We start from the raw sequence: 27,092 nt of genomic DNA, 5'->3' as shown, positions 1-27,092 counted from the left end.
CTTGCTCCCACCCGGCGAGCCGCCCAACGCCGGCCCCGCCGTCTTGCCCCAGGCCACCAACGCTCTGTCTTGGCTCCACCCCCACAGCCGCCCTGGGGCTCGTTCCCTTCCCCCGGCCCCCGCCACGCTCCCGCCCCTTCCGGCCACCCCGGTTCCCACCCGCCCCCTCGCGTGCCTCCCTTCCCACGCGCGAGGCGCGCCCTGAGACCCGAGTGGCGGGGCAGCAACGAGGCTGGGCGGGGCGCTGGCTCCGGTTTCGGCCCGCCCCCGGCGCCGGCGTGACCCCTCCCCGGGCGCGGGCGGGGCCGGGCCAGCTGGCCGGCGCCCCGCCCCCGGCCTGGCGCTCCGGGCGCTATAAGAGGGCGGCGGCCGCGGGGCGCCTAGCGCGGGGCCGGGAGCGCGATGGTCAGCCGCCGCGGCGCGGCAAGATGCTGGATGGGCCCCTGCTGGCGCGCTGGCTGGCCGCGGCCTTCGCGCTGACGCTGCTGCTCGCCGCGCTGCGCCCCTCGGCCGCCTACTTCGGGTAGGTGCCTCGGCGGCCCGGCGGGCGGGCGGGGCGGGCGGGCCGGGCCCGAGGCCGGCGCGGGCGCGAGGGCGGGGGCGACCCAGGTGCGCGGGGCGCGGTGCCCGGGCTAGCGAGGGCCCCCGGGTTGCCTGGAGCTGTTTGTTTGCGGAGCCCGCGACGCTGGGTCCGCGAGTCGGTGTCCCCGTGGCGCGGAGCACGGAGAGGGGCCGGCGTACCCGACGGGCTGGCGTGAGGCCCCGGTCCTCCGTGACCCCGGAGCCGTAGTCGCTGCGGCCGCGCCCGCGGCCGTGCGTGAGGCTCCCTGGAGCTCCGGGACCAAGCTCTGGTTATCGGCTCCCTTAGGCCAGGATTTCTTGCCAAACGTCTGGAGCCTCCCTGGCCCCTGCACACCCACCCCCCCTTGCAGTTTCCCCCTCCTTTCTCTCCTCGAGAAGTTAATTTAACAACAACAAAAAAATACGTACAAAATCCAGATGTTCCTTGCTCTGAGCCCCAAAGGGAAAAAAAAACTCCAGACTGGAGGAATTTTATTTTTCTTGCGCTTTGCTTCTGACGTTCGCTCGGGCCCCGGCCCGCGGGAGCGCGTCTGTGGGACCTCTCCGGTGCGCAGGGCCCAGCCCAGCCGTGAATGCTGCCTCCCGCCGCCTCCAGGGTCGCTGCCCTGCGCGCTTCTCCGCAGCAGCAGTTAGTGTGGTTTGGGCTCGTCTCTCTCCGACGTTCCTTCCTGCCCTTCCTCGTTCCTCGCTCCCAGATCTGGGATGTCCAGCCGGGCGAGCTTTGGGGACCCTCGCTGTACTCTGCAGATGGGCACACCGGGGTCTGGGTGGCATCGTGTGGGCAGCCCTCCGGATCTCCCCAGTCTCCCCGCCTCCTTACCCCGTGCCACTCCTGGAGCCGAGGCCACCCTCGCGTCCTGCCCAGTCCCTGTCCTGCGTGCCCTGCGGCCGTTCCCGGGCTGCCGCCCTCCACCCGTCGTCACCTGTTCCCTCTTCCCTGGACCAGGCGCCGGCGCGCAGCGGCCTGGCCGGCAGAGGGCCCCGTTGGTCCAGAAATGTGGCACTGCCAGGGCGGGGAGAGGCCGACTGGGCGAGAAGCCCTGCAGGTGTATCCTGTTCTCAAAGAAAATAAAATATTTTCATGGGAAACTTTCCCTTTGTGTTTTTCTCCCCCCTCCCCCTTCTCCTGTTCTTTTTTCCTGGGTTGTCTTCCAGGGTCAGCTCCCTGTCTCCTTACCCTGGAGATCCCACCCCGCAGCCAGAGCTGTGGCTGTGGGTTTGGCCTGCCTGGGGCTCAGGCTGTGCAGAGGCTGGCACGCCCCTGCATGCCATCTGCGCAGCCTTTGCCTCACCCTCTCGGGCAGAGGGAGGGTCAGAGGCTGGCTGTCTGGCTGCAGGTCCACGGTGAGTCACGATGGCCTGTCAGCCAGCTGTGCTTTCTCGCTGTCCGGACTCAGCCATGGGTCTGCTCACCAGGCTTCAGACACACCCTAGGCTTGTCTGCGCCACGCTGTGCTCTGCTTGGAGTCTCCCTGCTGCTGGCCTTTTCTCTCTGGGAAGATCAGACCCACAGGGTGGCGGTCAGGGTCCTGGCTCCCGCCCTCCATCCCAACCCCTGTAGCATCCCTCTTTTTCTCCATGTTTTCTCTGCACTTTGTACCTTCAGGGAAGTGTGGCCAGTGGCTGTGTGGCAAGTCAGGAGGGCTTGGAGCCCCTGTGGCTTCTTCAGCTAGCCCTCTGGCCCTGCTCTTTAATCCCAAAGGCCCCCTCAAGTGAGGCTTCCCAAGTTCTGCCCCGTGGGTAGCATAGAAAGCAGTTCTGCTGCCTCTGCTGGGGGTACACCCCACTTCCCCCCTCCCCCTGCCACCAGACAAGAGAGACAAGACTCAGCTTGGTGGACGGAGGTCCTGGAGGATGGCAGGCTCTGTGCCAACCCCACAGGCAGAGAAGGTAAGGGACCTGGTGCTGGAGTCCACTCAGGATAGCACCAGGCATGGAGGCCCAGCCTCTGGCTAGCAGTGACTGGCTGAGCCTGGGTCTGGGGCCCTTTCTCCTGGCTTAGTAAAGGGGCAGGAGCCAGAGGGGAGGAGGAGGAGGAGATGGCCCAAGGCAGGCAGGGCCAGGCAGGGCTGGGCTGGAGCCAGGGGGCCTCTCTGTGCCTTGTGCTGGGGCTTCCCTCCCCACCCCAAGTACAGAGGGAACAGGGGGAAGGAGCTGGGATCCAGCCCTCCTCTCCCTTCCCCCACTCTGAAAGCTCTGCCTGGCACAGAGGCTCACAGGCAGGGCAGCTCCAGTTACAGCCCAGAAACCCAGAGAGGCTGGCCTGGGGGAGGATCACGTGGGTGGTGGGAGCCCTCCCTGCCCCGCCCCCCCCCACCCCCCCAGGCTGCAACCCAACCCGCCCTGCTCCTGCTGTCCTGCTCAGCCTCTGGCCACCAGGCAGGGCCCTCCAGGTCACCTGCCTGCCATGGGAAAGGGGCTCTCCTCTCTTCCTCCCTGGCCTGACCGTTCTTTTTGGTGTGATTAGCAGGTGGTGTTTCCATCTGGTTCTCCTGGGGCTACAGAGATGTCTGTGCTCTGGGGGCCTAGACAGCTGGCCTGATGCTCTCTTGGAAGGAAGTGGAGCCTGGCTCTAAGCAGGAAGAGGCTGTCCCAAGGTCTTGTGGCAAGTTTGAGATACAAACTTGGACACCCCTCCCTGCTGCCAACCACCAGCCCCCTGCCCCACCCCATAGATCTGGGTGGGCTCTCCCATACTTTGCTCCTCTCGTGGCGTTATCCTCAGGTGAGAATATAGAGCTAAAGGGTGGGCCTTGTGTGCTGAAACCTGCTCAGGAAGGGATGCCCCAGGCCCTGGGGCAAGCCACCCTTGTGCTCCTCTGAGCCTGGAGCCAGGGGCTGGATCTGGGGATTTTGGGGATCTGTGCTTGCCAGAGCAGGGTCTGGGCTCCCCAGCACCTTGCTGCCTTTTTCTTAGAGGTCCCGTGTTTGTGCTGAGCCAGCCCCCAGCAGAGGCCCCTGGGGAAACTGCTAGACAGGCATCCAGGGGCTGCACAGGCCAGCGGAGGCCTGAGGCTTCCAACGTGATTAATCTTCTAGAGAAGTAAGAAGGGGCATGGTGAGCCCTGAGGCTCTTTCATGGTGTTGGCTTCAGCACTCCACATTATACAGGAAACATTTGCAGGGTGATGTGGGGGAGTGGGGCATTGCTGCGAGGTCTGGGCTCGTCCCAACTCTCTGGTCCAAGTAGCCTGGAGGCCTGCGTGGAAGAGGCAGCACCAGGCGTGACACTAAGGGCTTCCCTAGCCCATGAGGGGTGCTGGGAACCAGTTTGAAAGGCAGCTGAGGTGCTCTGGACCATTGCAAATGGGGGGGGGGGGCAATTGGCCTTAGGGCCAAAGGCCTTTTTGTTATTGAAACGTAACTCACATCCTGTAAATTTACTTAGTTGAAGTATACAGTTCAGTGGTTTTTAATACATCCACAAGGCTGTGCAGCCAGCACCGCTATCTAATTCCAGAACATTTTCATCACCCCAGAAACCTCATATCCCGTCCCCCCCTCCCCCAGCCCCTGGCAACCACTAATCCACTTTCTGTTTCTGTGGATTTGCCTGTTCTGGACATTTCATATAAATGGAATCATACCATATGTGGCCTTTCGCGTCTGGCTCTTTTCACCGAGCATACTGTTTTCACTATTTATTCACCTTTGTAGCAAGAGTCAGTACATCATTCCTTTTTGTGACTAAATAATATTTGACTAGCTGGACATATGGCAGTTTTCTTCCACCTATTCATCTGTTGATAGACACTTGGGTAGTTTCAACCTTTTGGCTATTGTGGATAATGCTCCTGTGAAAATTGGTGTACAAGTTTTTTTTTGGCTGTATGTTTTCAGTTTTTCTCGGTACATACCTAGAAGTAGAATTGTCGGATCATATAGTAATGCTACGTTTAACTTTTTGAGAAGCCACCAAACTGTTTTCCACAGCATCATTTTACATTCCCATCAGTAATGCACGAGGGTTCCAATTTCTCCACTCCTCGCCAATGCTTGTTAATTCTCTGATTTTAAAGAAAACATATTTTTTTGTTTGTTTTTAAATCCTGGCCACCCTGGTAGATTTGAGGTGGTATCTCATTGTAGTTTTGATTTGCATTTCCCTGATGACTAGTGATGTTGAGCATCTTTTCATGTGCACAGTGGCTATTTATAATGTCTTATTTTGGGGAAATGTCTATTCAGTTTCTTTACCTACTTTTTGGCTCAGTTGTTTGTCTTTCTGTTGAGTTGTAAGAGCTCTTTAAATGTTCTAGATCTATTCTTGGACTGAGGAGAACCTGTTTTCTTGACCTGTGAGCTGGCATGCTCTCACCCCTTCATACAGGGGCTGCACCCATGGGTCTTCACAACAGATCTTCCCCCTGCTTGGCCCCCAGTGGACTGTGTGGGAGGGCCAGGGTGCAGGTGGCTGTTCATTTGCTGGAGCCTGGTCTGGGGTTGGGGCTAGCTGAGGGCCCTGGCACTGTGCTCGAGGTCTGCCCCAGAGGGGCTGCTGTCATTGGGGTGAGAGTGGGCTCTGAGTGCGGGTCAGGGAGGGTCGACTGACCAGTGCCAGGAGGTGAGGGCATCTCCTCTGCTTCTCTGAATACTGAGCCTGGGGCTCAGCTGGTGGTCCTGTGTGGCCACGTGCCTGCTGGCTGCTTGGAGGAGGGGCTCCCAGCTGGTCCCTAGAGTAGAAAGAAGGAGGGAAGGTTTCCTGGGCAGCAGGAGCGAGCCTAATGGTAGAATGACAAGGCTGTACGGTGAGCCTGTGAGTGGGCAAGGGATAAGATGGAGCCCTGCTCAGAGAATGAGACAGCTCTGACAGGGGCTTGGGGGGCTTGAGTATGGGGCTGAGGGCTTGGGCTCACCTGTAGGGGAGGTCAGCCTTTCACAGAGAGGCTGGGGAGACCCAGAGTCCACTGGGGCTAGGGAGGGGCTGACAGAGTGGGAGGTGTCCCAGGGGATTCCCCGGCCAGGGGTGGTGGTGCTGTGAGCTAAGCAGGCAGGAGCTTGGGGAGTCACGTGGGTTTGGACAACAGGGCAGGTGCTACCCATGGAGACCCACCTCCGGACAGACATGCCCGAAACAGTCCTGCAAGGCCTCAGATCTGGTGTTCGAGGGAGAGGCCATGGAGAGCAGTGTGCTTCAGAGGGTCAGGAGAGGGTAGGCCTGCACTGGCAGCTGAGGTGGGGGAGGGCCCAGGCGATGGGGCCCTATCCACAGTGTCCAGGGCAGCTGAGGGGCTGGCAGGGAGATTGCTGAGGCCCCTTGGAAGCCCTACGGGTGAGACCTCAGAACAGCAGGTGACGAGGGATGCAGGGCAGGGGCAGCAGGCTGAGGGAAGGTGCCTGGGGATGTGGGGAGGGCTTCAGGTCAGGGAAGGGAGCTCCAGGGACAGGAGAGGATAGAGGGGTGGTGTGTGGAGGGGCCTGGGCTTCCTGCCTGCAAAGGAGAGGGGATTCTTCCTGGACTCATGGTCCAGGACCTCTGTCGCCAGCAGAGGGACCGAGGTGTTCCAGGTTCCCAGCCTATGGGTCCAGGGCAGACATGGGGAGGCAGTTGGAAAGAGCAGGAGGGGGAGGCAGAGGGGATCCCTTGGGGAGCTCACTGCCCCTTGCATCTCTCGTCTCCAGAGTCCCTCCTGCCTCCCCCCTTCTCCTGGCCAGTCTTCTCTGGGGGGGCTGTGGACTCCCAAACCGTTGGCCCCTGCCTGGCCTATTGTCCCCTTCCATAGGCTCCTGGGGGGGCCCTGCCCTGGCCCCCTAATACAGAGACCAGATAGAGGCAGGTGGGAGCATCAGGCCAGGACTGGGCCTCTGGGCTGGGAATCTCGTGCACACAGGCCGTGGAGTCCGGCGGCCTCTTGGTGGGGTCTGAGGTGAGGAGGAAGCCGCCGCCATCTGGCTCCCCTCAGCTGTGTGAGCAGATGTTCTGCCACAGCCGGCGGCCGTCTGGACGGGAGGACAGCTGGCCTAATCTCACCCCCGTCCTTGCCACTGTGGTCCAGGACCTGACTCCAGAGCCATGGGCACTAGCATGATCCTGCCCAGGCTCCCAGGGTGGCCCCAGACTGAGGGTGGCGCCCACCACCCACCCCAGGGGCCTTGTGATATAGAGGACAATAGAAGTGTGTGGGTATTTTTTCTCCTGGAAAAGAATGCACACACACGATTCCTCCCGGGGGGCTGTGGGCCCTGAATTCGGGGAGGAGCGATGAGCTGATAAGGGGCCTGGCTTGGCTTTCCTGGCTGTAGAAAAATGACACCTGTCAGCAGGGCCAGCACTCAGCCCCCTTAATCCCAGCCTGGGGGGCACCCGACTCCCTTTGTGTATTGTCCCAGAGGTGGGGGTGCCCCTGCAGTGCCCACCCTGGCTCAGCAGACTGCAGGAGGTTTCAGAGGAGGCGCAGTTGTCTGGGAAGTGGGTGAGGCCAGGTCTCTGCTTGAAGGTCAGCCTCTGGTGGGTGGGGAACAGGGCCACCGTCCTCATGGGCCTGCCCATCCTCCTGGGTCTGCCTCAGCTGTTGCCTCTTCCAGGAAGCCAGAGCATAGCCCAGAAGTATCGCTCCTTACCTGTAGCTCACCTCTGGGGAAGCCAGGAGGTTCCCTTGTGATGTCTCCTCCAAACTGCGCTGGGCTGGCTCTTCCGAGGCCTGTGATGGACCCTGTCTCCCCTCCGCTTCCTGGCTCTGCACCCAGGAGCCTGGTGTGGGGTCTGAGGTGCTCGTTCACCAGGTGGCCCGGACCCCTGCTCACCCCTGGCCCTGACCTCCACCACGCTGTACCCACACTTGCTGGCTGGGCCATTACACCTTCCAGTGCACGGATGGTGGGCCAGGTGCAGCAGACACAAGACAATGGGGCCTGGATGTTGGACAGAGGCTTTGCGGGCATTTTTGCTGTGGGTGCCGTGCTGAGGGCAGAGGGCTCCGCTGGAGCTCCCAGGGGGCAGGTGGGAGGCGGGGGCTGAGGACCCCACTGAGCGAGGGTCGGGGAGGTGGGAGCAGGTGGCCGCCCATGGTGCGTAGCAGGTCTGAGCAGGCCTCTGGAGTGGGGCTTGGTAGCATGGGCTGGATGATGACCAGCCTGTTTTCCTGCAGGGGCGAATCATTAACAGACATCTGTGGGCTGGGCCAGGGTCTCCAGAGGAGGGCAGCCCCACTCTGGACAGTGTCAACCTGGGTGGTGTGCTGGCCATCTGGCTCTGTGACCTGCGGGCACGGCCCGCCATGCTCCCCTGCTCCTCCCAGTGAGGTCCCTGGCTGGCCCGGTGCCCCTAGCCACAGGAGGAAACCCGGCCGCCCAGCTGGCAGGCCCTGCACCTCGAGACCGGCAGCCGGACGAGGGAATGGAAAAAGGCAAGCCTCAAGCTGCGTTTGTTTTTCTTAGCGATACCTGAGGTAGACGTGGCCAGGGAAGTGGTCTGGCCCGAGAGTGGAAGCTGCCAGGGGCTCCCAGACCAGAGCACACCAGACCTGGCTCCCTCTTGGACAGAGGGAGCAGCAGTGGCTGTCTCAGGCCACCCCAGGGTGGGGTGTTGATTGAGGCTGTCCCAGTGTCCCCCGTCTGTGCCTGGCATGGTGCTAGGCCCCTGGGAGGCCAGCTCCAGGAAGGAAACCAGATATCAAGGTGATGCTGGTAGTGGCGGCGGTGGTGGTGGGGTCCGCTGGCTCTCCGAGCACCTGCCCTGCATCTTGCCTGTCCTTTGTGGCAGCCCCGTCGTGGGTCCACAGCCATCTCTGAGGCCTGGGGGTGTGGTGACCAGGGCACAGAGGTGGCCTGGTCACCGTGGTTCCTCCATGAAGCCACTGCAGCCCGTCTTCTCCTTGCGGCAGTCAGTGAATCTGGGGGTCCCATGCAGCCTCAGCCACCTTCCTGGGGGCTTTTGGCATGCCACTGTCCAATCTGGGCTCCATCGTCCTGCTCTGGAAAGGGGGCAGTTGGCTGGTGGCCCTCAGAGTCTGGGGGTCCCACGAGTTCTGCTCGCTTCAGGGGCCAAGTGTGGGCGAGGACCTTTCTGTTAGGCTTGTGGATGCCAGGCCTGGTGGGCAGTGCTGTGGGTCCCAGTGTAGTGGAGTTTGCTGAGTCCTGTCTGCCAGCTGACCCCCAGGGTGGCCAGGCCTTCGCTAGGCAGTCTCCTGGACAGTGATGGATCTGTGGACTGACCAAGAGCTCTTCGTGCCCTGGAATCTTCGGGCCCCATGGGGTGGGGAAGTCGGGGCCTGGCAGTTCTCACAGCTGATGGAGGTGACAGCTGTCATAGACACAAGGTCTCTGCCACAGTGTGACCTGTACACAGGGAGCTGCCCTCCTCTCCTGCTCATCCCCATCCCTTGGCCCTCACCTCCTCCTTGGCATGGCAGGACACCAAGTGATGGTGGAGCTCTCGGGGAGCCCCAGGCTCTGGTGGCATCTATGCCCACCCCACACCCGCCTGCTTGGGTGGGAGGCTGCAGGCCACGGGAGGATGGAGGGTTAATCTCAGAACCAGTTCTCAGCACTGGAATTTGTTTTGAATTTGATTCACACAGAAATTAAACGCCGTCTGGTGGGGCTGAGGTTTCCTTGGCAGGGCGCTGTGGCTTCTGGAACTCCAGCCTCTTCTCCTTCCGCCCAGCCCAGGGTCTCAGCTCCCCATGCCCGGGGAGCTGGGTTTGCGGGCAGGGTGGCCCTTGGGGTGGCTGGGCCTGTAGGCAGGAGGAAGGGCAATCGAAATCTGTCCCCTACCCCAACTGTGAGTGGGAAGGGGTGAGGTGTTCTAGGGGCTGAGTGATGTGGGACAAGGATGGCTCCAGTACCAGCGTGGGCCAAACCTGCACCCACCCTCTTCCGACAATGCCCGTCCTGCTACCTGGCTGTCCTTGGGGCAGATGTGAGGATGTGAGCACCTCTGGCTGGGTGCTCAGAGGGGCTGTGCTAGTAGTCCCCAAGCAGTCAGGCATGACAGCCTCAGACCTGGTCCACAGAGGGGGTTGGGCCTCCCCAGACTTGGCTCTGTCTGTCCTAGGTTCTTTCCTGCTGCCCCAGGGCTGGAGTGTGCTCTCTGCAGAGCTCGTCAGGGGGGTGAGCCCTCAGCAATGTGAGACCTAATCCAGGATGATCTGGTCACAAGATCCTTACCTTGATTACTTCTGCAAAGACCCTTATTCCAAAGAAGGCACATTCTGAGGTTCCAGGTGGCTGTGAATTTTGGGGATCTTTATCCTGTGCTTCAGATTATTCCTGCAAACAGTTTCTCAAATACGGCGACCAGCATATGGTCAGAGATAACTTGGTGTGCAAGGAAATGCAGCCAAGGACTTGCAGAAATGATGGCAGCAGACCAGTAAACAGAGCATCCCACACTGAATAAAACAACTCTCACTGTGCTTTCAGGAGCAAGATAAGCTTGGGATATCTGTAAGGAATGAGAAGCCACAAAAACTGACCCAGCAAGTTTGGAAAAACCAAACAGAACTGGGAAAAATTTTAAGTAGTAGACTGATTTGAAAGCAGATTATAAACAGTTGAAGAGAATTAGCAAACTGTAAGATGGGTCAAGAGAAATTACACAGAGTGTGGCATGGGAAGGCAGATACATGGAAAGCAGAGAGGGTGAGAAACCTGGGGACACAGTGAGGAGGTCCCACATGCTTCACCAGAGGCCCAGAGGTAGAAGAGAAGAGGAACTGATGGGGTGATATATGGAGAGAATGGCTGAGAATTTTCTGAAACTGATCAGAACAATCAAGAAGATTCAAGAGGCCCAGTGTCTTTCTAAGCAGAAAAAAAAAAAAATGTTCATGCCAGAACATGACAGATTGCAACTGCAAAACACCAAAGCAATCCCAAAAAACAAAATACAGATTACCTTCCAGGGATTGTCAGGCTGACAGCTAAGTTCAGAACTGAGAGCAAAGCCAGGAGGTGGTGGGACCATCCACTTGGTGCATGAAAAGAAAATAACTGCCAGCCAAGAACTCTACGCTCGGTGAAGATTACTGTAAAATGAGGGTGAAATAAAGACATTTTCAGACAAATTGAGAGTTGCTCTGAAGGAAATGTTGACGCCGCAGCTTAGGCATGGGAAATGGCCCTGCTGTGTTCCAGACACAAAAAGGAGTGAACAGCAAAGAGAAGGTCACAGGGAAGGAGGGGATAAGGGAACATTGAACAACTTCCTGTTGGGTCCTAAATGTAGAACTAAAATACACAACAGCATATAATTCCAGGGAGTCAGCAAGGTTGTGTTCTCAGGCCTCATATTACCGAGAAGGGGGTGGTATTGACCAACACTGAACATGGGTAACTTATAGACTCATGTTGTAATTTTGAGGGTAACCATAAAAATAATGGAAATATATGACTTCAAATTAACAAAAGGAAAAGCAGAATAATGAAAATAACTCAAAAGAAGGCAGGAGAGGAGAAAAGAAAAAGAAGAGACATGGCCAGCAGAAAGGATAAACTGAGACCCCAGGACCCCAGTGGATGAAATGTTCCAGGCATAAGGCTGAGGTGATTGGGGTTGTGGTCAGGTCCTGAGTCTAATTATAGGCTCTGGGTGAGAGACACACGATGTAAGGATAGAGAACATAAGAGGATGGAGAGAGAACACACCAGCTCAATGGGCCATAAGGTAAAGAGGGAAATGAGAGTAGAGAGAGACTCAGACTCAGCACAGTGATCTGAGCTGTGACTGTTTTAGTCAGTGACCTGGGGCTGTGTCAGGCTCAGTCTGGTGTCCTGAGGCTGCAGTTTCGGAGAGACTGAAGCAGCCACAGTGGTAGCTTAAATGCATATTTTAGAAGTGGAGAGACACTTGGAAGCACTCAACAAGTGTCCATCACAAAAGTGAGGAAGAGAAGTAAGGTAAACCGAAAGAAAGTAGAAGTAGTGCAGAAATCAACAAAAAAACGTGCGTTAGAGATGAACTGATCCCTCTCTGGGAAGGTCTTAGAAACATCTGAGGAGACTAACCCAGTGAAGAGGCGGCTTAGAGTGCTAGTGTCCAGCTACGGGCAACATCGTCACAGATTCTGCAAAGAAAAACAAGGGAATGTAATGAACAGTTCCATGCTGATAAATCTGCAAATTCAGAGGAAATGGAGAAAACCAAAAAAGTAACAGAAACAGATTCAAGGTATAGAAATATTGACTAGTACTATAGTAAGCAAAGAAATTGGGGCATTGAGAATGTAAAGTGGTATAGCCACTGTGGCAAACAATCTGACAGTTCCTCAAACAATTAAATAGGGAATTCCTCTATGACCTAGCAGTTCCACTCCTGGGTATATACCCATGAGAAATGAAAACATATGTTCACAAAAAAATGTGTACATGAGTGGTCATAGTGGCATTATGAACAATAGCTGAAGAGTGAACAACTCAGGGACTTCCCTGGCAGTCCAGTGGTTAAGACTCTGCACTCCCAATGCCAAGGGTACGGGTTCCATCCCTGGTCAGAGAACTAAGATCCCTCATGCCGCAGGACGCGGCCAAAAAATAAATAAATAAAATAAATAAAAGAGTGAATAGCTCAAACGTCCATCACCTGAGGAGTAGAAAAATAGAATGTGGTATATCCATACAATGGGATATTATTACATGCTACCACATCGAGGGACCTTGAAAACATTGTGCTAAGTGAAAGAAGCCAGTCAGAAGAGGCCACACGTTGTTTGATTCCTTTTGTAGGAAATGTCCAGATCAGGCAGATCCACAGAGGCAGAAGGTAGATTAGTGGTTGCCAGGAGTTGGGGGAGGGGAATAGGGAGGTAATAGCTAAAGAGTACACTATGTAGTTTCTTTTTTTTTTTTTTAATTAATTAATTTATTTATTATTTATTTATCTATTCATGGCTGTGTTGGGTCTTCGTTTCTGTGCGGGGGCTTTCTCTAGCTGCGGCAAGCGGGGGCCACTCTTCATCACGGTGTGCAGGCCTCTCACTATCGCGGCCTCTCTTGTTGCGGAGCACAGGCTCCAGACGCGCAGGCTCAGCAATTGTGGCTCACGGGCCCAGCCGCTCCGTGGCATGTGGAATCTTCCCAGACCAGGGCTTGAACCCGCGTCCCCTGCATTGGCAGGCAGACTCTCAACCACTGCGCCACCAGGGAAGCCCCTGTAGTTTCTTTTTGAAGTGATGAAAATATCCTAAAATTGTGGTGGTGTTTGCACATATCTGCAAATATACTACAAAACGCTGAATTATATACTTTAAATGGGCAAATTTTATGGTAAGTGAATTATATCTTAATATATAAAGGTGTTCTAAAAAAAAGAAAAAGAAATTGGATCAGAAAGGAAATCTTTCCACCAAGAAAAGGTCAGCCTGCATGGCTTCATGGCAAGTTCCACCAAACAGTCAAGAAGACACAATTCTAATCTGACACAACTCTTCTAGGAAATTTAAAAAAAACAAAACAAAACTCTTGCTAAGGCACTGAAACTCAGCAGGAAGAGCATGGGAGAAGAATATTACAAGCACGGATGCAAACATCCTAGACAAAACATCATCAAGTTACATCAGCAATACAGAGAAAGGATAAAACCTATCATGGCCAACTGGGTTTATTCCAGGAATGCTTAATGTCTAACATTAGAAAAATCAATTAGTAAAATTCCTCAATTTAGCAGATTAAAGGAGAAAAATCACACATCAAAAGATGCAGGGATGACATTTGATAAAGTTCAACATCCATTTGTGATTTTAAAAACATTCATAGCAAACTAAAAGCAGAAGGGAACTTCTTTAACTTGATACAGGGTGTCCAGAAAAACACACAGCAAACCTCATGCTTAACGGTGAGATGGCAAAAGCTTCCCTTTTAAGACCAAGAGTCAGACAGGAATGCCTGTCGTCACCGTTGTCTAAATCTGGGTGATGCCAATTGTCTTAACAGACCCTCAAGCATGATGGGAGTCGTTTGTCTCATGTAGCATTCACATTCTGGCTCTGTGAGTGCATTGACTCCTGGTCTCTGGCCTTGTAGTGCCAGTCTTTAGGGCGCCCTTGCGTCTGGAGGGGTGGGTCTGGGTAGCAGAGATGAGCAAGGATGAGGGTCCCCACTTTCTGGTGGGGGTGCCCACAATTCTCTCCTTCACTTCATGGCCACACATGCTGGCAAGGGCACTGGACAGCTCTGTGCTGGCTGGTGGCTGTGGAGCTGGGGGTCAGTAGGCTGGGTCCCAGAGGGTAGCGGGCAGATTCTGCACCATTATGCTGATGGCCCTAGCCAGTGTAGGAAGGCAGGAAGAACCGCTTAGTAAGAAAATAGACTGGTGTCTCTGCAGACTGCATGATTGTACACAGAACATCTGAAAATCATCAGAGATGAATTATAACACATAGCAAGGTCACCAAATACTAAATCAGCATTGGGTCAGTTGGACTTTTGTAGGTCAGCAACAGAGGGAAGACTGACTTTATAAAGTTATTTTATTTTTATACACTATCACTCTGGAACACAGACTGACTCTAATACAGGGCAGCCCTGTGGGAGGCTGTAAGACTTCAGACTTCAGTGAGGGAACGTGTAAGACTTCAGAGACAGGCAGGAAGGAATTCTGAGTAAATGGAGAGAGACGCTGTTCTCACCAATGGAGAGATTCAAAATTGCACACACAGGGGACTTCCCTGGTGGCGCAGTGGTTAAGCATCTGCCTGCCAATGCAGGGGACACGGGTTCGATCCCTGGTCCGGGAAGATCCCACATGCTGCAGAGCAACTAAGCCCGTGCACCACAACTACTGAGCCCACACGCCTAGAGCCCGTGCTCTGCAACAAGAGAAGCTATCAAAATGAGAAACCCGTGCACTGCAACAAAGAGTAGCCCCGCTCACCGCAACTAGAGAAAGCCCGCACACTGCAAAGAAGACCCAATGCAGCCAAAAATATATAAATAAATTTATGTAAAAAATTGCACAGAGCAGTCATGACCACCCCAGCAAACCCTGTCATGTGTGTGCAAATGCAGAGCCAACATGTGCCCTTGGAATCCGTTGGAAGGAGCTCCTGACGGAATCCCAGGGTGGAGCCTGGAAATGAGCCACATGTGAGGCTGCTGTGACATCACAGAGCAGCGAGGAGATGGAACCTTTGGGATCCTGAGGGAGGGATGCTGGCCCCACCAAACTTCATGGGCAGATGTTGGTGTCAGCTGGATGGAGATCTGGATGTGCACAGCAAGGTGGGGAAGCTTTTGGAGGATGTTTAGGAGGTTGTTTATGACATTAGCGGTGGGAGTTGAGAGTGCCTGGGCACAAGGCTGCTTCTTGAGCTGGGTGAGAGCTGTGTTTCCCAGCTGTGCTGCTCACTTCCATGTGTGTATTATATCTTTTGAAGACACCTGAGTGTTGTAAAGTGCCAGACCAACATTTAGATCTCGTTTCTTCCCAGGAAATGGGTCCAGCGCTGGGAGAGGACAGCCAGGTGGAGCAAGGGCAGCCAACCTGGACTCACGTCCTCCATGGGCTTCCCGGGCAGGCTTATGTGCCCATCGACCCGCCTGTCTCAGACCAGATGCCCACGGAGAGGGAGGGGCAGCTGTGTTGAGCACAGTGGCAGGTGCACTTGTGTGGGCAGCTGGGCGGTTGGAGGGTCTGTGCTGTGCCAGGTGGCCTGGGCGCTTTCTGGGCTGGAAGGTGCAGCCCCTGGAGATAGGCTGTGTGGGCAGAGGCCCATTGCTCCAGGCTGGCATACAGGGCTGAGAGCCTGTAGGGAGCTTCTCCATACCACTGGCTGTATGTTGAACTTTGTCATTTTGAATGGGCCACATGTGCATGGGACAACGTGTGAGTGGCTCACACGCCGTAGGGAGAAGAACGTGTTTCCTCTGCCCCAGGCCGCCTTTATCCTGGGTTGCCCCGTGCACCCACGGGTGTGCACGCAGGTACCCTGCAGAGGTAGGCCTGTGCCTTGCACTGAGTGTACACAGCAGGTGGGCTGCGGCTTTTCTGAGGCCTGCTGAATACTGGAGTGGATGGATCCCATTTATTCAGCCAATCTCCAGTCTTTCTGAATAACAAACAGTGCTTCCAGTGTTTTTGCATGACAGCATTGCATTGGGTAACATGTGAGTGACATACGCTTGTACGTTTTTTCTTGCTGACATTAAATTTTTTTTTTTTTTTCTTATATGTTTTAAGATAACATATCTGTAGTCTGTATTTCTAGAAGGAGAATTGGTGGGTGAATTTTTATAGATATGTCAGTCCAGAATTCCAGCCAAGGAGGAACACCTCCTTCCCTGTGTCCTTGACAATAATCCTATCAGACATTGATTTGTGCTCCTCTGATGAATGAAAAATAACCTATCAATATAGTTTTATTTTGCATTTTTTTGAGTGAAATGCAAATAAGTTTTTAACAGCCAGCTATATTCCCTTCCCTTGAACTGTATGTTCATATCCTGTATCCAATTAACAGTTGATTCCTTTGTTATTGATCTAGAGGAAAAGATATACCTGTGTCCACATATGTACATGCAACACATGCACATGTGCCCACATGCACATGCCCACACACAAGCAAAGAAATGTGGTCCTTGGCCTGGGATCTGAATTGCAGCATTTCCTCTGATCTTTGTCTGTTGGTCTTTGGATTCTATGCTACTTTTTGCTGTGCAGAGATTCTCGTACATTTAGATAGTCTAATTTATTAAATTTTCAAGGCATTTTGGATTCTGAGTCACTCTGACAAAAGCCTTCCTGACTCTAAGAATGTTTTATGAACCTCTCATCTTTCCTCCAGCACTTCTGTGGGTTCCTCTTTGTGTTGTCGTTTCTGCCTCTTGTCCCTGGGACCTTCTCCACTGAGCCCGGACCCACCTGACGGCCACCCTCTTCCCTGTACCCCATGCATCGTCTCACCGCGGCACCTCCGTGAGGGTTTGTCCTCTGTCGCTGCACTCCAGGCCATAAGCTCACAGGCTGGCTGCACTGAGTCCACACTGACTGTTAAGGGGGCCTGGGCAGGGGGCAGCTGGGCCCCCATAAAAGAGAGGTGGGGACATGCCACCTTGGGATGAGGGACGCTGGGGGGTAGAGGAGTGCTGCCCTCTTGGATTTCAGCCTCATGCCTACCATGGGAGCTGAGTGATGGCTCAGAGGAAAGGCCTGGCCTTTGGGCCTCAGGCCTCAGCCATGTGGCCACACGATTTTCAGATGGCCATTCCTGGACTTGAGCTGACCCTTCCTCCACATCCTTCTGCCCAGAACAGATGTAGACCCCACCTGGCCTCAGGAAAGTGTCAGCTTGCCTGTGGCTGTGTTTATGGAGCTGCCTCTGATACCCTGGTGGACATGCTGAGGCCAGGTGGGAGTGAAACTACCTATAGCTATGTGGGCTGGCCCTGGGTGTGGGGGACCCCTGAGTTAGCTCCTCATGTGCATTGTGGACACAGGCTGGCACCAGGTGGGGGGGGGGCCCTGTCCGCAGTGCCCATGTGCAGAATTTAGACACAGGCACCCCCAATGCCTCCTGGAAGACTGGAAGGCAGCATCACCTGCCATTTGTCTCCCTTTCCTCGTCCCTTTCCAGCCCGGCCCCAGGCCTCCCCAGGATGGCCTTACAGTAGGGGTCTTCTTGGATACCGGAATGTTTTGGCAGCGGTGGGAGCTTGGTTAATCTGAATCCTGCCTGGGGGATGTGCTGGTTGGAGGCTACAGTGCTTCAGCCATGTGGCACGCAGTTCTGGGCACAGCTGTTGACATTCCTGTCTGGGGACAAGTCTCCACTGTGTGAGCTGTCTTTGTGTGAGGAGTGTGGCTCTTCCGGCCTCCAGCCCAGGGTCCTTGGGCCCCTGCCTGCTCCCTGCCCCAGCGCAGCAGCTGTCCTCAGGCAGGGGCCTGGAAGTCCACAAAACTGCCCCCTGACGTCAGCCTCTGCCACATCCCCATGTCCTGAGGCATGAAGTCCTAACGCTAGATAAGGGGTGCAGGTAACTGGGGCTGGCACGTGCTGCTACCCCTCCAAGGCATCGTCCCAGCTCCAAGCTCATGTGTCTTCTCCCCGAAGGTCTTACTGCCTCTGCATCCCCACTGCTCAGTGGCCCACAAAGGATCTGTCCATGTCTCAGGGACCTTTGGAGCTTCTCCTCTAGCCAGCACCCATGCTGGCCTCCCACTGCACACCCAGGGGCCTCCTGATTCAGAGTGTTGCTTACGGAGAGGGGCATGGGTCCTTCAGCAATGTCTGCACAGACTTGAGCTGGCAGGGACACCTCTGTTGGCTCTGCTCACCCACACCCTTGGTCTCAGGGTTGGAAGCAGTTGCCACCTCTGCTCTCCCACAGCTCACTGGTACACTAGCTCTGAGCACTGTGGAGAGCAGGGCCAAGGCCTGGGGTGGGTCTTCTCAGGGTGCCCACCATGGCCTCACTCATGCTGCACCTAAGTGTGCAGAGGTCGGGGGTCGTGGTCCTTTCTGCTCTGCACCCCTAGGCCTGACCAGTCTGCTCCGGTGTTCTGGTGGCCTCCTTGCCCAGTGCTGCCTGGGCCTCCTGTCAGCCTGGTTCCTGGGCCTCAGCACCCTGCTTTGCTGTTCTCAGGGAGCTGATCAGCGAGGGTGAGACAGGGGCAACTCCTTCAGGGACCGGGGTCCAGAGGCCTCAGGGTAGGGCTGATTCTGCTTTGCACGGGCCCCACCCTTACCAGGGTGGATGCAGCGACTCCCCTCTCCACTAGGCAGGGCAGGGCATGCTGGAGTGTGTGCATGCAGCTACAAAATGTGGTACCCCAGGTTGTCCCCAGGGGAACCTCAACCTGCAGCATTACTGCTGGAGTCTGTTAGAGGGTGGGGTTCTAGAAGGCCCTGCCCACATCCCTTCCCCTGCAGAAAGCTGCAGCTCTCCTTGTCAGCCCAGTGGCCACCGTACCCCTGAGGGGGCTTTGGAAGGACAGCAAGAAAGGGGATGGGGCACGATGTGGGGCTCCAGTATATGTGGACTCCTGATACCCCTAGTTCCTGGGGTTGGCTGAGGGGAGAGGTGGGGGCTAGGGCTTGTTTCTAAAGATGCTCTAGTAGTGGGCTCTGAGCCCCATTCACGTCCAGGTGGGCACCTCTCCCTCCCGAGGGCTGAAGGTCTGGGTGGGGCTGGGCTTGGACATTCCTGGAGCCCAGATGTGCAGTTGTCTGTCTGGGGACACTGAGGCCCGTGGTTCTGAGCACAGAGCAGGCAGAAGGCCAGAGCCAGTCAGTCCCTGGATGGAGCAGGTGGTAAGGAGTTGGGGCAGGCAGGCCAGACAGAGGAAGACGGACCCAGGCCAGGGCCTCGGCTCAGCCAAGAGGAGAGGTGGAGATGCACAAGAACCAGGATCCCACTTCCTGGGTGGCACCTGGGTCCTGGGCTGGGAGGCCCCATCTGGTGCACATATTCCAGGAGACTCCATTGGAACCATGGGGGCCGTCTGCACAGGCTGCAGGAGGACAGGGAGTGAGCCAGGGCCATCCTCAAGGGACCACAGGGCCGTGGGGGGCACCCCTAGCTGGGGATGGCAGACGGTGGGGGTCCTAGAGCGAGCTGGGTAAGCAGACATGGGAGTGGGTCGGGGAGGGTATGGTAGATGTACGTCTCATGTGGCCTGAGGCAACTGTGCCCGCTCCCTGCCTTGGTGGTCTGCCCTTGGCCAATACCCTGGGCTGGGCAGTCTTCCCAGGTGTGTGTGTATGAGTTTCTAGCTGTGTGTTCCTTCCCCTGTCATCAGACCTGGGCAGTGAGGCTGGTGTCAGCTGGGGTGTGACTCCCTGAAGGGACTCGTTGGGGAGGGGTCAGCATCCATGTGGGTACCTGAGGTATGCTCACTGGGCAGCCACTGTGAGAACCCAGGGCATTCAGGGGGCCAGGCAGGGGTCCACAAGCAGTTGGCAGGGCAGGGCGTGAATGGATATGGGGGCAAGCGGGTGTAGAGAGGATGCCTGGTGGGCAAGGGTCCCACGGCCTTCTCACCACCCCTCCCCTGCCAGGTTCTCTGTGGCCTTTCTGTACCTGTCCCTGGGCCTGCTGCCCCTCCTGCGCCCCGGGTGGGCCCACTGGGGCTCCTGTCCAGTTGCCACCATGCTTTCCGGCCGAGCAGGTTCTTCTGCTGCCCCAGCATCTGCAGCCCTCGCCCAGCGCCCACCTTCTGCCTCTGGGGCAGGGCTCACTCTGGCCTCTCTGTGCCCAGGCTGACGGGCAGTGAGCCCCTGACCATCCTCCCGCTGACCCTGGAGCCGGAAGCAGCTGCCCAGGCACACTACAAGGCCTGCGACCGGCTGAAGCTGGAGCGCAAGCAGCGGCGCATGTGCCGCCGGGACCCCGGTGTGGCTGAGACGCTGGTGGAAGCGGTCAGCATGAGTGCTCTCGAGTGCCAGTACCAGTTCCGGTTTGAGCGCTGGAACTGTACCTTGGAGGGTCGCTACCGGGCCAGCCTGCTCAAGCGAGGTGAGTGTGCTGGGACACCGGGCCGGAGCAGGGAGGCAGGACCTCCTAGCCCTGGTGTGCGCCCCTAGTGCATCACCTCAGCTGAGTTCCAGGTGACTGGGCGGTGGGTGGGATCTGACCCCCCTGCTCCCCCCTTCCCCTTCCTCCTGCCCTCTCCCCCATGCCCGGTCCCTTCTCACACCTGCATGGAACAGTTGCTGGTGGCACAAGGCGCATGTGGGCAGCTGTGACAGGGCCTGAGGCGGCTCTGATGGCTCTTGCCACATGGCAGTGGCTGAGGCCCAGTGCCTGGGCACAGGAGCAGGGGTCCAGCTGGTGCCCCAGCCCTGAGCACGGAGCCTCCTCTCTTGTGTCTCCTTCTGCATGAGGGTGCCGAGGGGGACTCTCATCTGAGTCTCTCAACAGCCTTGTTTTAAAAACTAGGGGACACGGGGGAAGGGGAAGCTGGGACGAAGTGAGAGAGTGGCATGGACATATATACACTACCAAATGTAAAATAGATAGCTAGTGGGAAGCAGCTGCATAGCACAGGGAGATCAGCTCGGTGCTTTGTGACCACCTAGAGGGGTGGGATAGGGAGTGTGGGAGGGAGGGAGACGCAAGAGGGAGGAGATATGGGAACATATGTATATGTATAACTGATTCACTTTGTTATAAAGCAGAAACTAACACACCATTGTAAAGCAATTATACTCCAATAAAGATGTTAAAAACAAAATCAAACAAACAAAAAAAACTAGGGACCTGAGGCCCAGGGCATGGCAAGGCTCACAGAGTGCCCTGGCCAGTCTAGTAGGTTGGAGACCCAGATGGATAGGGTCTCTGATTGCTGGGCACACCTGTGGCCCAGTACACTCTGGGTTCTCTCCTGCCCCTGACCAGTCCTATGTCTGGGGCACAAGGGAGCACCTCCTGTCCCCAGGTGCACATGGCAGCCCAGGCAGGTATGCCCCTCCCTGCGTGGAACACACCAGGAAGGATGCTTCCCGCAGACCCTGCTCTATATGGAATGTGTGCCTGGGAAGGCCATGATTTGGCTGCACCCGAGTGAGACGGGGGCCGCTGTGGCCTGCTGACCTGCCCCTGCCCCCACCACCCCAGGCTTCAAGGAGACAGCCTTCCTTTACGCCATCTCCTCTGCTGGCCTGACGCATGCACTGGCCAAGGCGTGCAGTGCAGGCCGCATGGAGCGCTGCACTTGTGATGAGGCCCCTGACTTGGAGAACCGAGAGGCCTGGCAGTGGGGTGGCTGCGGGGACAATCTCAAGTACAGCAGCAAGTTCGTCAAGGAGTTCCTGGGTCGGCGGTCTAGCAAGGATCTGCGAGCCCGTGTGGATTTCCACAACAACCTCGTGGGTGTGAAGGCAAGCGGGGTGGGGTGCGGAGTGGGAAACGGTGCAGGGTGGGGGGCGCACAGGGCACAGGGCAGGGCATGGGGTGGGTGTGGGGTTGCAGGTGGCGTGCGTTGGGGAGCAGGGCGGGAAAGTGCAGAGGGGCGGGCAGGGTGCATATGTGTTTAAGGGCTGGGGTGCAGGGGCTGAGGGAGGGGCATTGGTGGGGGAGAGGGCTGGGAGGAGGTGAAGTCAGCTGCCTCTGGGGCTCTGTTCCAGCCACTGGTGACAGCCAGGGCCTCCAGTCCTTCTGCTTATAAGGCTCATTACTTACCGGATGGGCAGGGATACCAGTTGTCATGGTGCGGAGCTCCATGGAGGGGTGCCCCATGGTCTCCCATGGTTGGGTGGAACCAGAAGGCCTACTTGCTGCTGGCTGGGGAGTAGGCAGGTGGGTCCTGGGTGGTCAAGGCCACAGGGAGGGTCTGCCTGCTGGGCACCATCTAACCAGGAGGACGATGGCCTGGGCCCTACTTGCCAGGGCTGAGGGGTGGGTGGTCCTGTCACCAGGGACCCAGGTGGACAGCAAACGGGTAAGTGTGTAGTCCAGGGGTCCCGGGGAAAAGCTGGGGGTATGGCTGGCTCAAGCTGGGGAGGCTGCTCCTACCTCAGGGGCCCTGTCTGTGGCCAGGACTGTTCCGAGGAAACTTGAAACAAAAGACTCGAGGTGAAAAGCTCTCTTGCTGGGCCCTTCTGGGAGCTGCTGGCTGCAGGCATGGCTGGGCCTGGGGGGACCTGGCTCCGCAGCCGCTCTCTACCCACCCACCAGCCCCTTGGCTCCACGCCACTGGAGGAGGCGTCAGGTCCCGCCCCCTTCACTGTGGACAGAACACCCCACCCTCTGAGTCCCTGCACATCCTGGACAATCAGACGCCTCCCAAGGCTCAGCCTGAGCTGTGGGATAGTCAGGGGCCGGGAGGGGGATCTGCGTGCTTGCTGGGCAGCCCTTGGGATATGGAGCCCCAGCCTGGGGGCTGGAGGGGGGCGTGAGGTAGTTAATGCCAGCCTCACTCTGAGCCCCTCTTTATTGAGAAGCCAGAGTTCTGAGGTGTGGGCTTCTTAAAGGATCAATTTCCCCCTTTTCCACGGGAGCTCTGCCTCTCCTTCCGCCCTCTGGGGAGGGGTGCAGGCTGATTAAGTCCCCCACGGGAGGCCCTTTCTTTTCCTCTGCACTCGCCCTTTTGTAAGCTATTAATGAAAAGTCAGAATATGAAAGTGCTCCATTAGCTCCGCTGGTCCTGGGTACGCCTCGTTTTAATTAAATTTGTCCGGGTTTCTCAGCAAAGTATCATTAAATGTGACTCTTCTGTTGCCTGGCTGGAGGGCAGCTATGTTTCTTAATCCCCCTTGAGCCGACTCTCCCTGGGGGCAGTGTGGGAGTTCAGGCCTGGCTTGGGGCCCACTGGGAGAGGGACCTCCCCTTCCCCTGCCGTTCTTCTTCCCCGTGTCCCTCTAGGGACCCCAGTGTGGGAAGTCAGGCAGGAGGCCCCGTGGGACAGCTGGGCTGACTCCACGGCTTTGCAGGTTGGACCCAAGTCCTGGGAGGGGAAGGGCCCAGCCCGGGTCTTAGGCAGCTTCCCAGATCGCAAGCGGAGTGTTGGTGCTGGGCCATGCCTGCTCCTGCCTGCATGTGTGGGGTGGGTGCAACCCCCTCCCATCTGGACCTCTCTGGAGGCTTTCTCCCACTTCCCAGGTTTCTCTTAGCAGGGTGGGGGACGGTGCCTGCCCATGCAGTAGCATCTGATCCCTATGCTCAGACAGGGGCATGGTCAGCTCAAACGTAGACTCTAGTGGCCAGTTCTGTCCACTAGGCAAGCTAACTTGCTTGTCCTTACTTTTTCAAGGAGCAGACTGCTGAGGACAGACTGTGTGGTCCTGGGGGGTTGCTGACAGGGTGGGGCTAGTGGGGAGGTGTGCCCTGCCTTGCAGAGGGCAGCCTGGGATGCAGGGATGGGAAGGCAGGGCCATGATGGTGCAGGAGGTGGGTCCAGGGTGCTGCGGTGGCCACTCTGAAGGTGTGGTGCTGGCTATGGAGTTTCTGTCCTGGGCGGTCCATGGCTTGGAGAGGGAGGGACAGCGTGGGTGCCAGGGAGCCTGGGTGATGAGCAGTGGTGACCCCCTTTGCCTGGGCCTGGGTCTGGGGGGCCATGAGGTCTGACCCTGGGGTGAATGGCACTTCCAGCCCCTCTGAGGGTGGTGCTTGGGGACTGGTCTCCAGTCTGCTCAGAGTGGCCCTCATGCCCACCTCCCTCCCAGGTGATCAAGGCCGGGGTGGAGACCACATGCAAGTGCCACGGCGTGTCAGGCTCCTGCACCGTGCGGACGTGCTGGCGGCAGCTGGCGCCTTTCCACGAGGTGGGCAAGCGCCTGAAGCACAAGTACGAGACAGCACTCAAGGTGGGCAGCACCACCAATGAGGCCACTGGCGAGGCCGGCGCCCTCTCACCACCGCGGGGCCGTGCCACAGGGACGGGTGGCGGCGACCCACTGCCCCGCACACCGGAGCTAGTGCACCTGGACGACTCACCCAGCTTCTGCCTGGCCGGCCGCTTCTCCCCAGGCACTGCCGGCCGCAGGTGCCACCGTGAGAAGAACTGCGAGAGCATCTGCTGCGGGCGTGGTCACAACACACAGAGCCGGGTGGTGACCCGGCCTTGCCAGTGCCAGGTGCGCTGGTGCTGCTATGTGGAGTGCAGGCAGTGTACCCAGCGCGAGGAGGTCTACACCTGCAAGGGCTGAGCCCCTGTGCCTGGCCAGGCTGCTGCAGGGGTGCAGGTAGTGTGTGCAATGTGAGGGGTGTACACCTGCAGGGGCTGAGCCCCTGGGCCTGGCCAGGCTGCTGCAGGGGTACAGGTGGTGTGTGCCATGTGAAGGGTCTAGACCTGCAGGGGCTGAGTCCTTGACCTGGGCGCCCCCAGTATACTTGGTGACAAGGCAGGGCCAGAGGCCAGGGGGTTGGCTGGGTCGGCCATCTCCGCCCTTTTGTCTCCCCGTCTCAAAGGCCCAGTCTGACCTCTGCGTCCCCTCTGTTTGTCCCTCCCCATGACCTGAGAGCTTTGCACAGATGCTTTCCAAGCCGTGTCCCCCTAAGTCACCAGGTGCCCCTCCTGCGCTGGGTGCCCTCTGAGGAGCAGCGGGCACACCTTCGTGGCCACACGGCCTCTGTGTGAGCTGCCTGTGGCCTGTCCTGCTCCAGCACTGGCTTAGAGAGTCAAACCACTAGGAGAGAGAGCAGGTGCCTGGCTGCCCAGGTGCAGGGGGTATACTGCCGGCCCCCTCTGACATCGAGTACTTCTCTTTGGAGTGATATCAGTGACTTTTAAGTTATTTTTATTTAACTAATATATAATTATTATTTTCTCCATCCCTGCAGTCTCCCAGGCTGTGGCTCCTCCCCCTCTCAGCAGAGCCTGCCCTGGAGGGACCCCTTTCTCCCTCCCCTCCATGCCCCCTCCTAAACTGTTCTCCTGATCTGCTTTGTCGTATGAAACCACTAAATCCAGAGAGACATGCTGTCGTTGTTTTTGAAGAAGTAAAGCAGGCTGTGTCTGGCCACCACCCTCAGGGTTTCTGGAAGCCAGGTCCCATGGTCCAGGTCGGCTACCCACAGCAAGGCTGACCTGGGCAGTGGACGGGCCCTGCTCTGCACCCTGCAGGCACATGGCTCCACACTCTGGCCTCCTCAGTGCAGATTCTGGGGCTGGGGGTGGCAGAAGGTGGCCTGTTCTCCTCCAGAGGTGGGCATGGGCAGAGGGGCAGGGCCAGCCCCTTGGAGGTTCATTTCATGAGGAAGGCACAGCTTGCTCTCTGTCACTGTGGGGGAGGCAGGGTGGGGACAGACATGGGTGGAGAGAGTCTAGGTTAGGATATGGCAAATGGAAGGCTGTTCTCCTTGGCCATGCTGTTGATTTTGCAGGGAAGGGAAAAGGATGGCCAGCACTGACCTGATTTGGTTTGAGGGTGTGTGCACACATGTGTGCATGTGTGTATGCATGCATGAGTGTGTGGTGTGTGTGCATGAGCATGTTTGTGTGCATGCATGAGTGTACATGTGTGAGTATGTGATGTGTGTATGCATAAGTGCACGTGCATGCTTGTGTGTGAGCACGTGTATGTATCTGCATGTGTTCATGAGAATGTGAGCACATCTGTGCATGGGTGTGCATGAACGTACATGGATGCATGTATGTGTGTGACCGTGTGCACATGTTTGTGCATGTGTGGTGTCTGTGCTTGTGTGTGCATGTGTGAGCATACGTGTGTGCGTGCATGCATGTGCGTAAGCGTGTCTGTGCATGTGTGTGGTGTGTGTGCTCATGCACACTGTGTTGGTGTGGTCAGTGGTTGGCTGGGGTGTGGCCTCTGCCCTGTGCCCTTCCTAGGTGTGGAGCTCTACTTCCCATGTTGGTGGGGCCTCCAGCCCTGGGCCCATCCTGCTGAGCTCTACGACTGTGCTCCGAGGGTGTGCGCTGGGGTTTGGGCAAGCACAGAGCCGGGTGGCAGCGTGGACACGGGAACTACTGAGTGAAGGGATTCCTCGGAGTCCAGGAGGGGCTTCAGGAACCCTGGGGACTTTGTTTTTAAAAGAAAACCTATTTATGTGGATGTGGGTCTCTTTGTCCCTGTTTTATAGTGTAAATAGTAAAGTTTATTCTCCTGTGGTTCAGAGAACATCCCCATGAATAACTGCATGCTGACAGAGTGGTGCAGCCAAGGCATGTCCCCTGGGAGGGGACAGTGGATGATGTGGGTCTGCCCCTCGGTCTCCTTCACGCCTGGCTGGAGAGGGTGAGGATAGGCTGGGGTGCGTCCCAGTTGTCCCCAAGCATTCCCACCTGCTGGGGCCTGGAGCAGGCAGAGCTGGCCATGCTTCTATGACAAGACTGTAGCTCGGTCACTACTGGGTCTGGAAAGGCGGCAAGTCAGAGGAAGGATTTTTTTTTAATCAAATACCACATTTAGCTCTATGTCATAAATATTAAGAAAAGTATTTTTTTAAACAAGGCAGATTGAAAACGTCTGCTGGCTGGTTTGTTTATACATAAATATATATCAGAATGTCTTGCTAAGCAAAGAAACAACTCCCGCTGACGGAGCCTCTCATTAACATGCTTCTCTCTGTGCAGCAGAGGATCTCTAAAAGAAAACATGTTCTGTGGCGGGGTCCAGATCCCCCGACCCCCCCAGGGCCGCAGGAGCAGAGCCATGCTGAGGGCCAGGCGGGTCCCGGCCACCTGCTCTCTGCTCAGCGTGCACAGACGTGACTCCGAGCTTGGTTGGGCCAGGTCCAGGCGGGCGGGAGGAGAGGGGCATTCACACACGAGAGAAGTCTTGTGTGAGCCTGTTGATTTCTCTACCTCATCTGTATAGCGAGTAGGTGTGTACTCGAGTGACTTGGAGAATGTATTTATTTAATGGCCTTGTGTAACAGAACAGAAACAAATGGAAACACTAAATAAATGTATTTTTAAATTATAGCCTCATCTCATTGGCTGCCTTCAGAGGGGTTCCAGTGGTCCTGGGGAGAAGGGCCTGTGTGAGGAGGAGGCCTGAGGGAGGAGGGCCCAGGGAGGTGAGAGGGTTTACAGGTCTCTCACAGACCAAGTCCAGCCCAGCCCTCCCCAGAGGTGGGAGGGGTGGTAGTTCCCTGTTAGCACCTGGAGATGCAGCAGCTCTCATGTGCAGGGACCATATCCCAGGTCCCCCATCACTGAGTGGCCCCATGGATCC

The 27,092-nt window shown here is 56.8% G+C and overlaps 1 protein-coding gene across 1 annotated transcript; it reads left to right on the top strand.

Annotated features, from left to right (window-relative positions):
- The first annotated feature begins 358 nt into the window (after positions 1–358).
- On the top strand, positions 359–26,838 carry WNT9A (Wnt family member 9A). The gene is made up of 4 exons (XM_036848912.1): positions 359–523; positions 19,715–19,971; positions 21,073–21,335; positions 23,619–26,838. Exons 1-4 carry the CDS (start codon positions 429–431, stop codon positions 24,099–24,101), a joined length of 1,098 nt encoding a protein of 365 aa, XP_036704807.1. The 5' UTR covers positions 359–428; the 3' UTR covers positions 24,102–26,838.
- Positions 26,839–27,092: the final 254 nt, after the last annotated feature.

The sequence above is a fragment of the Balaenoptera musculus genome, chromosome 3 (genome assembly GCF_009873245.2).
Source record: "Balaenoptera musculus isolate JJ_BM4_2016_0621 chromosome 3, mBalMus1.pri.v3, whole genome shotgun sequence".
Classification (NCBI taxonomy): domain Eukaryota; kingdom Metazoa; phylum Chordata; class Mammalia; order Artiodactyla; family Balaenopteridae; genus Balaenoptera; species Balaenoptera musculus.
This window is presented reverse-complemented; position numbering and strand designations above follow the sequence as displayed.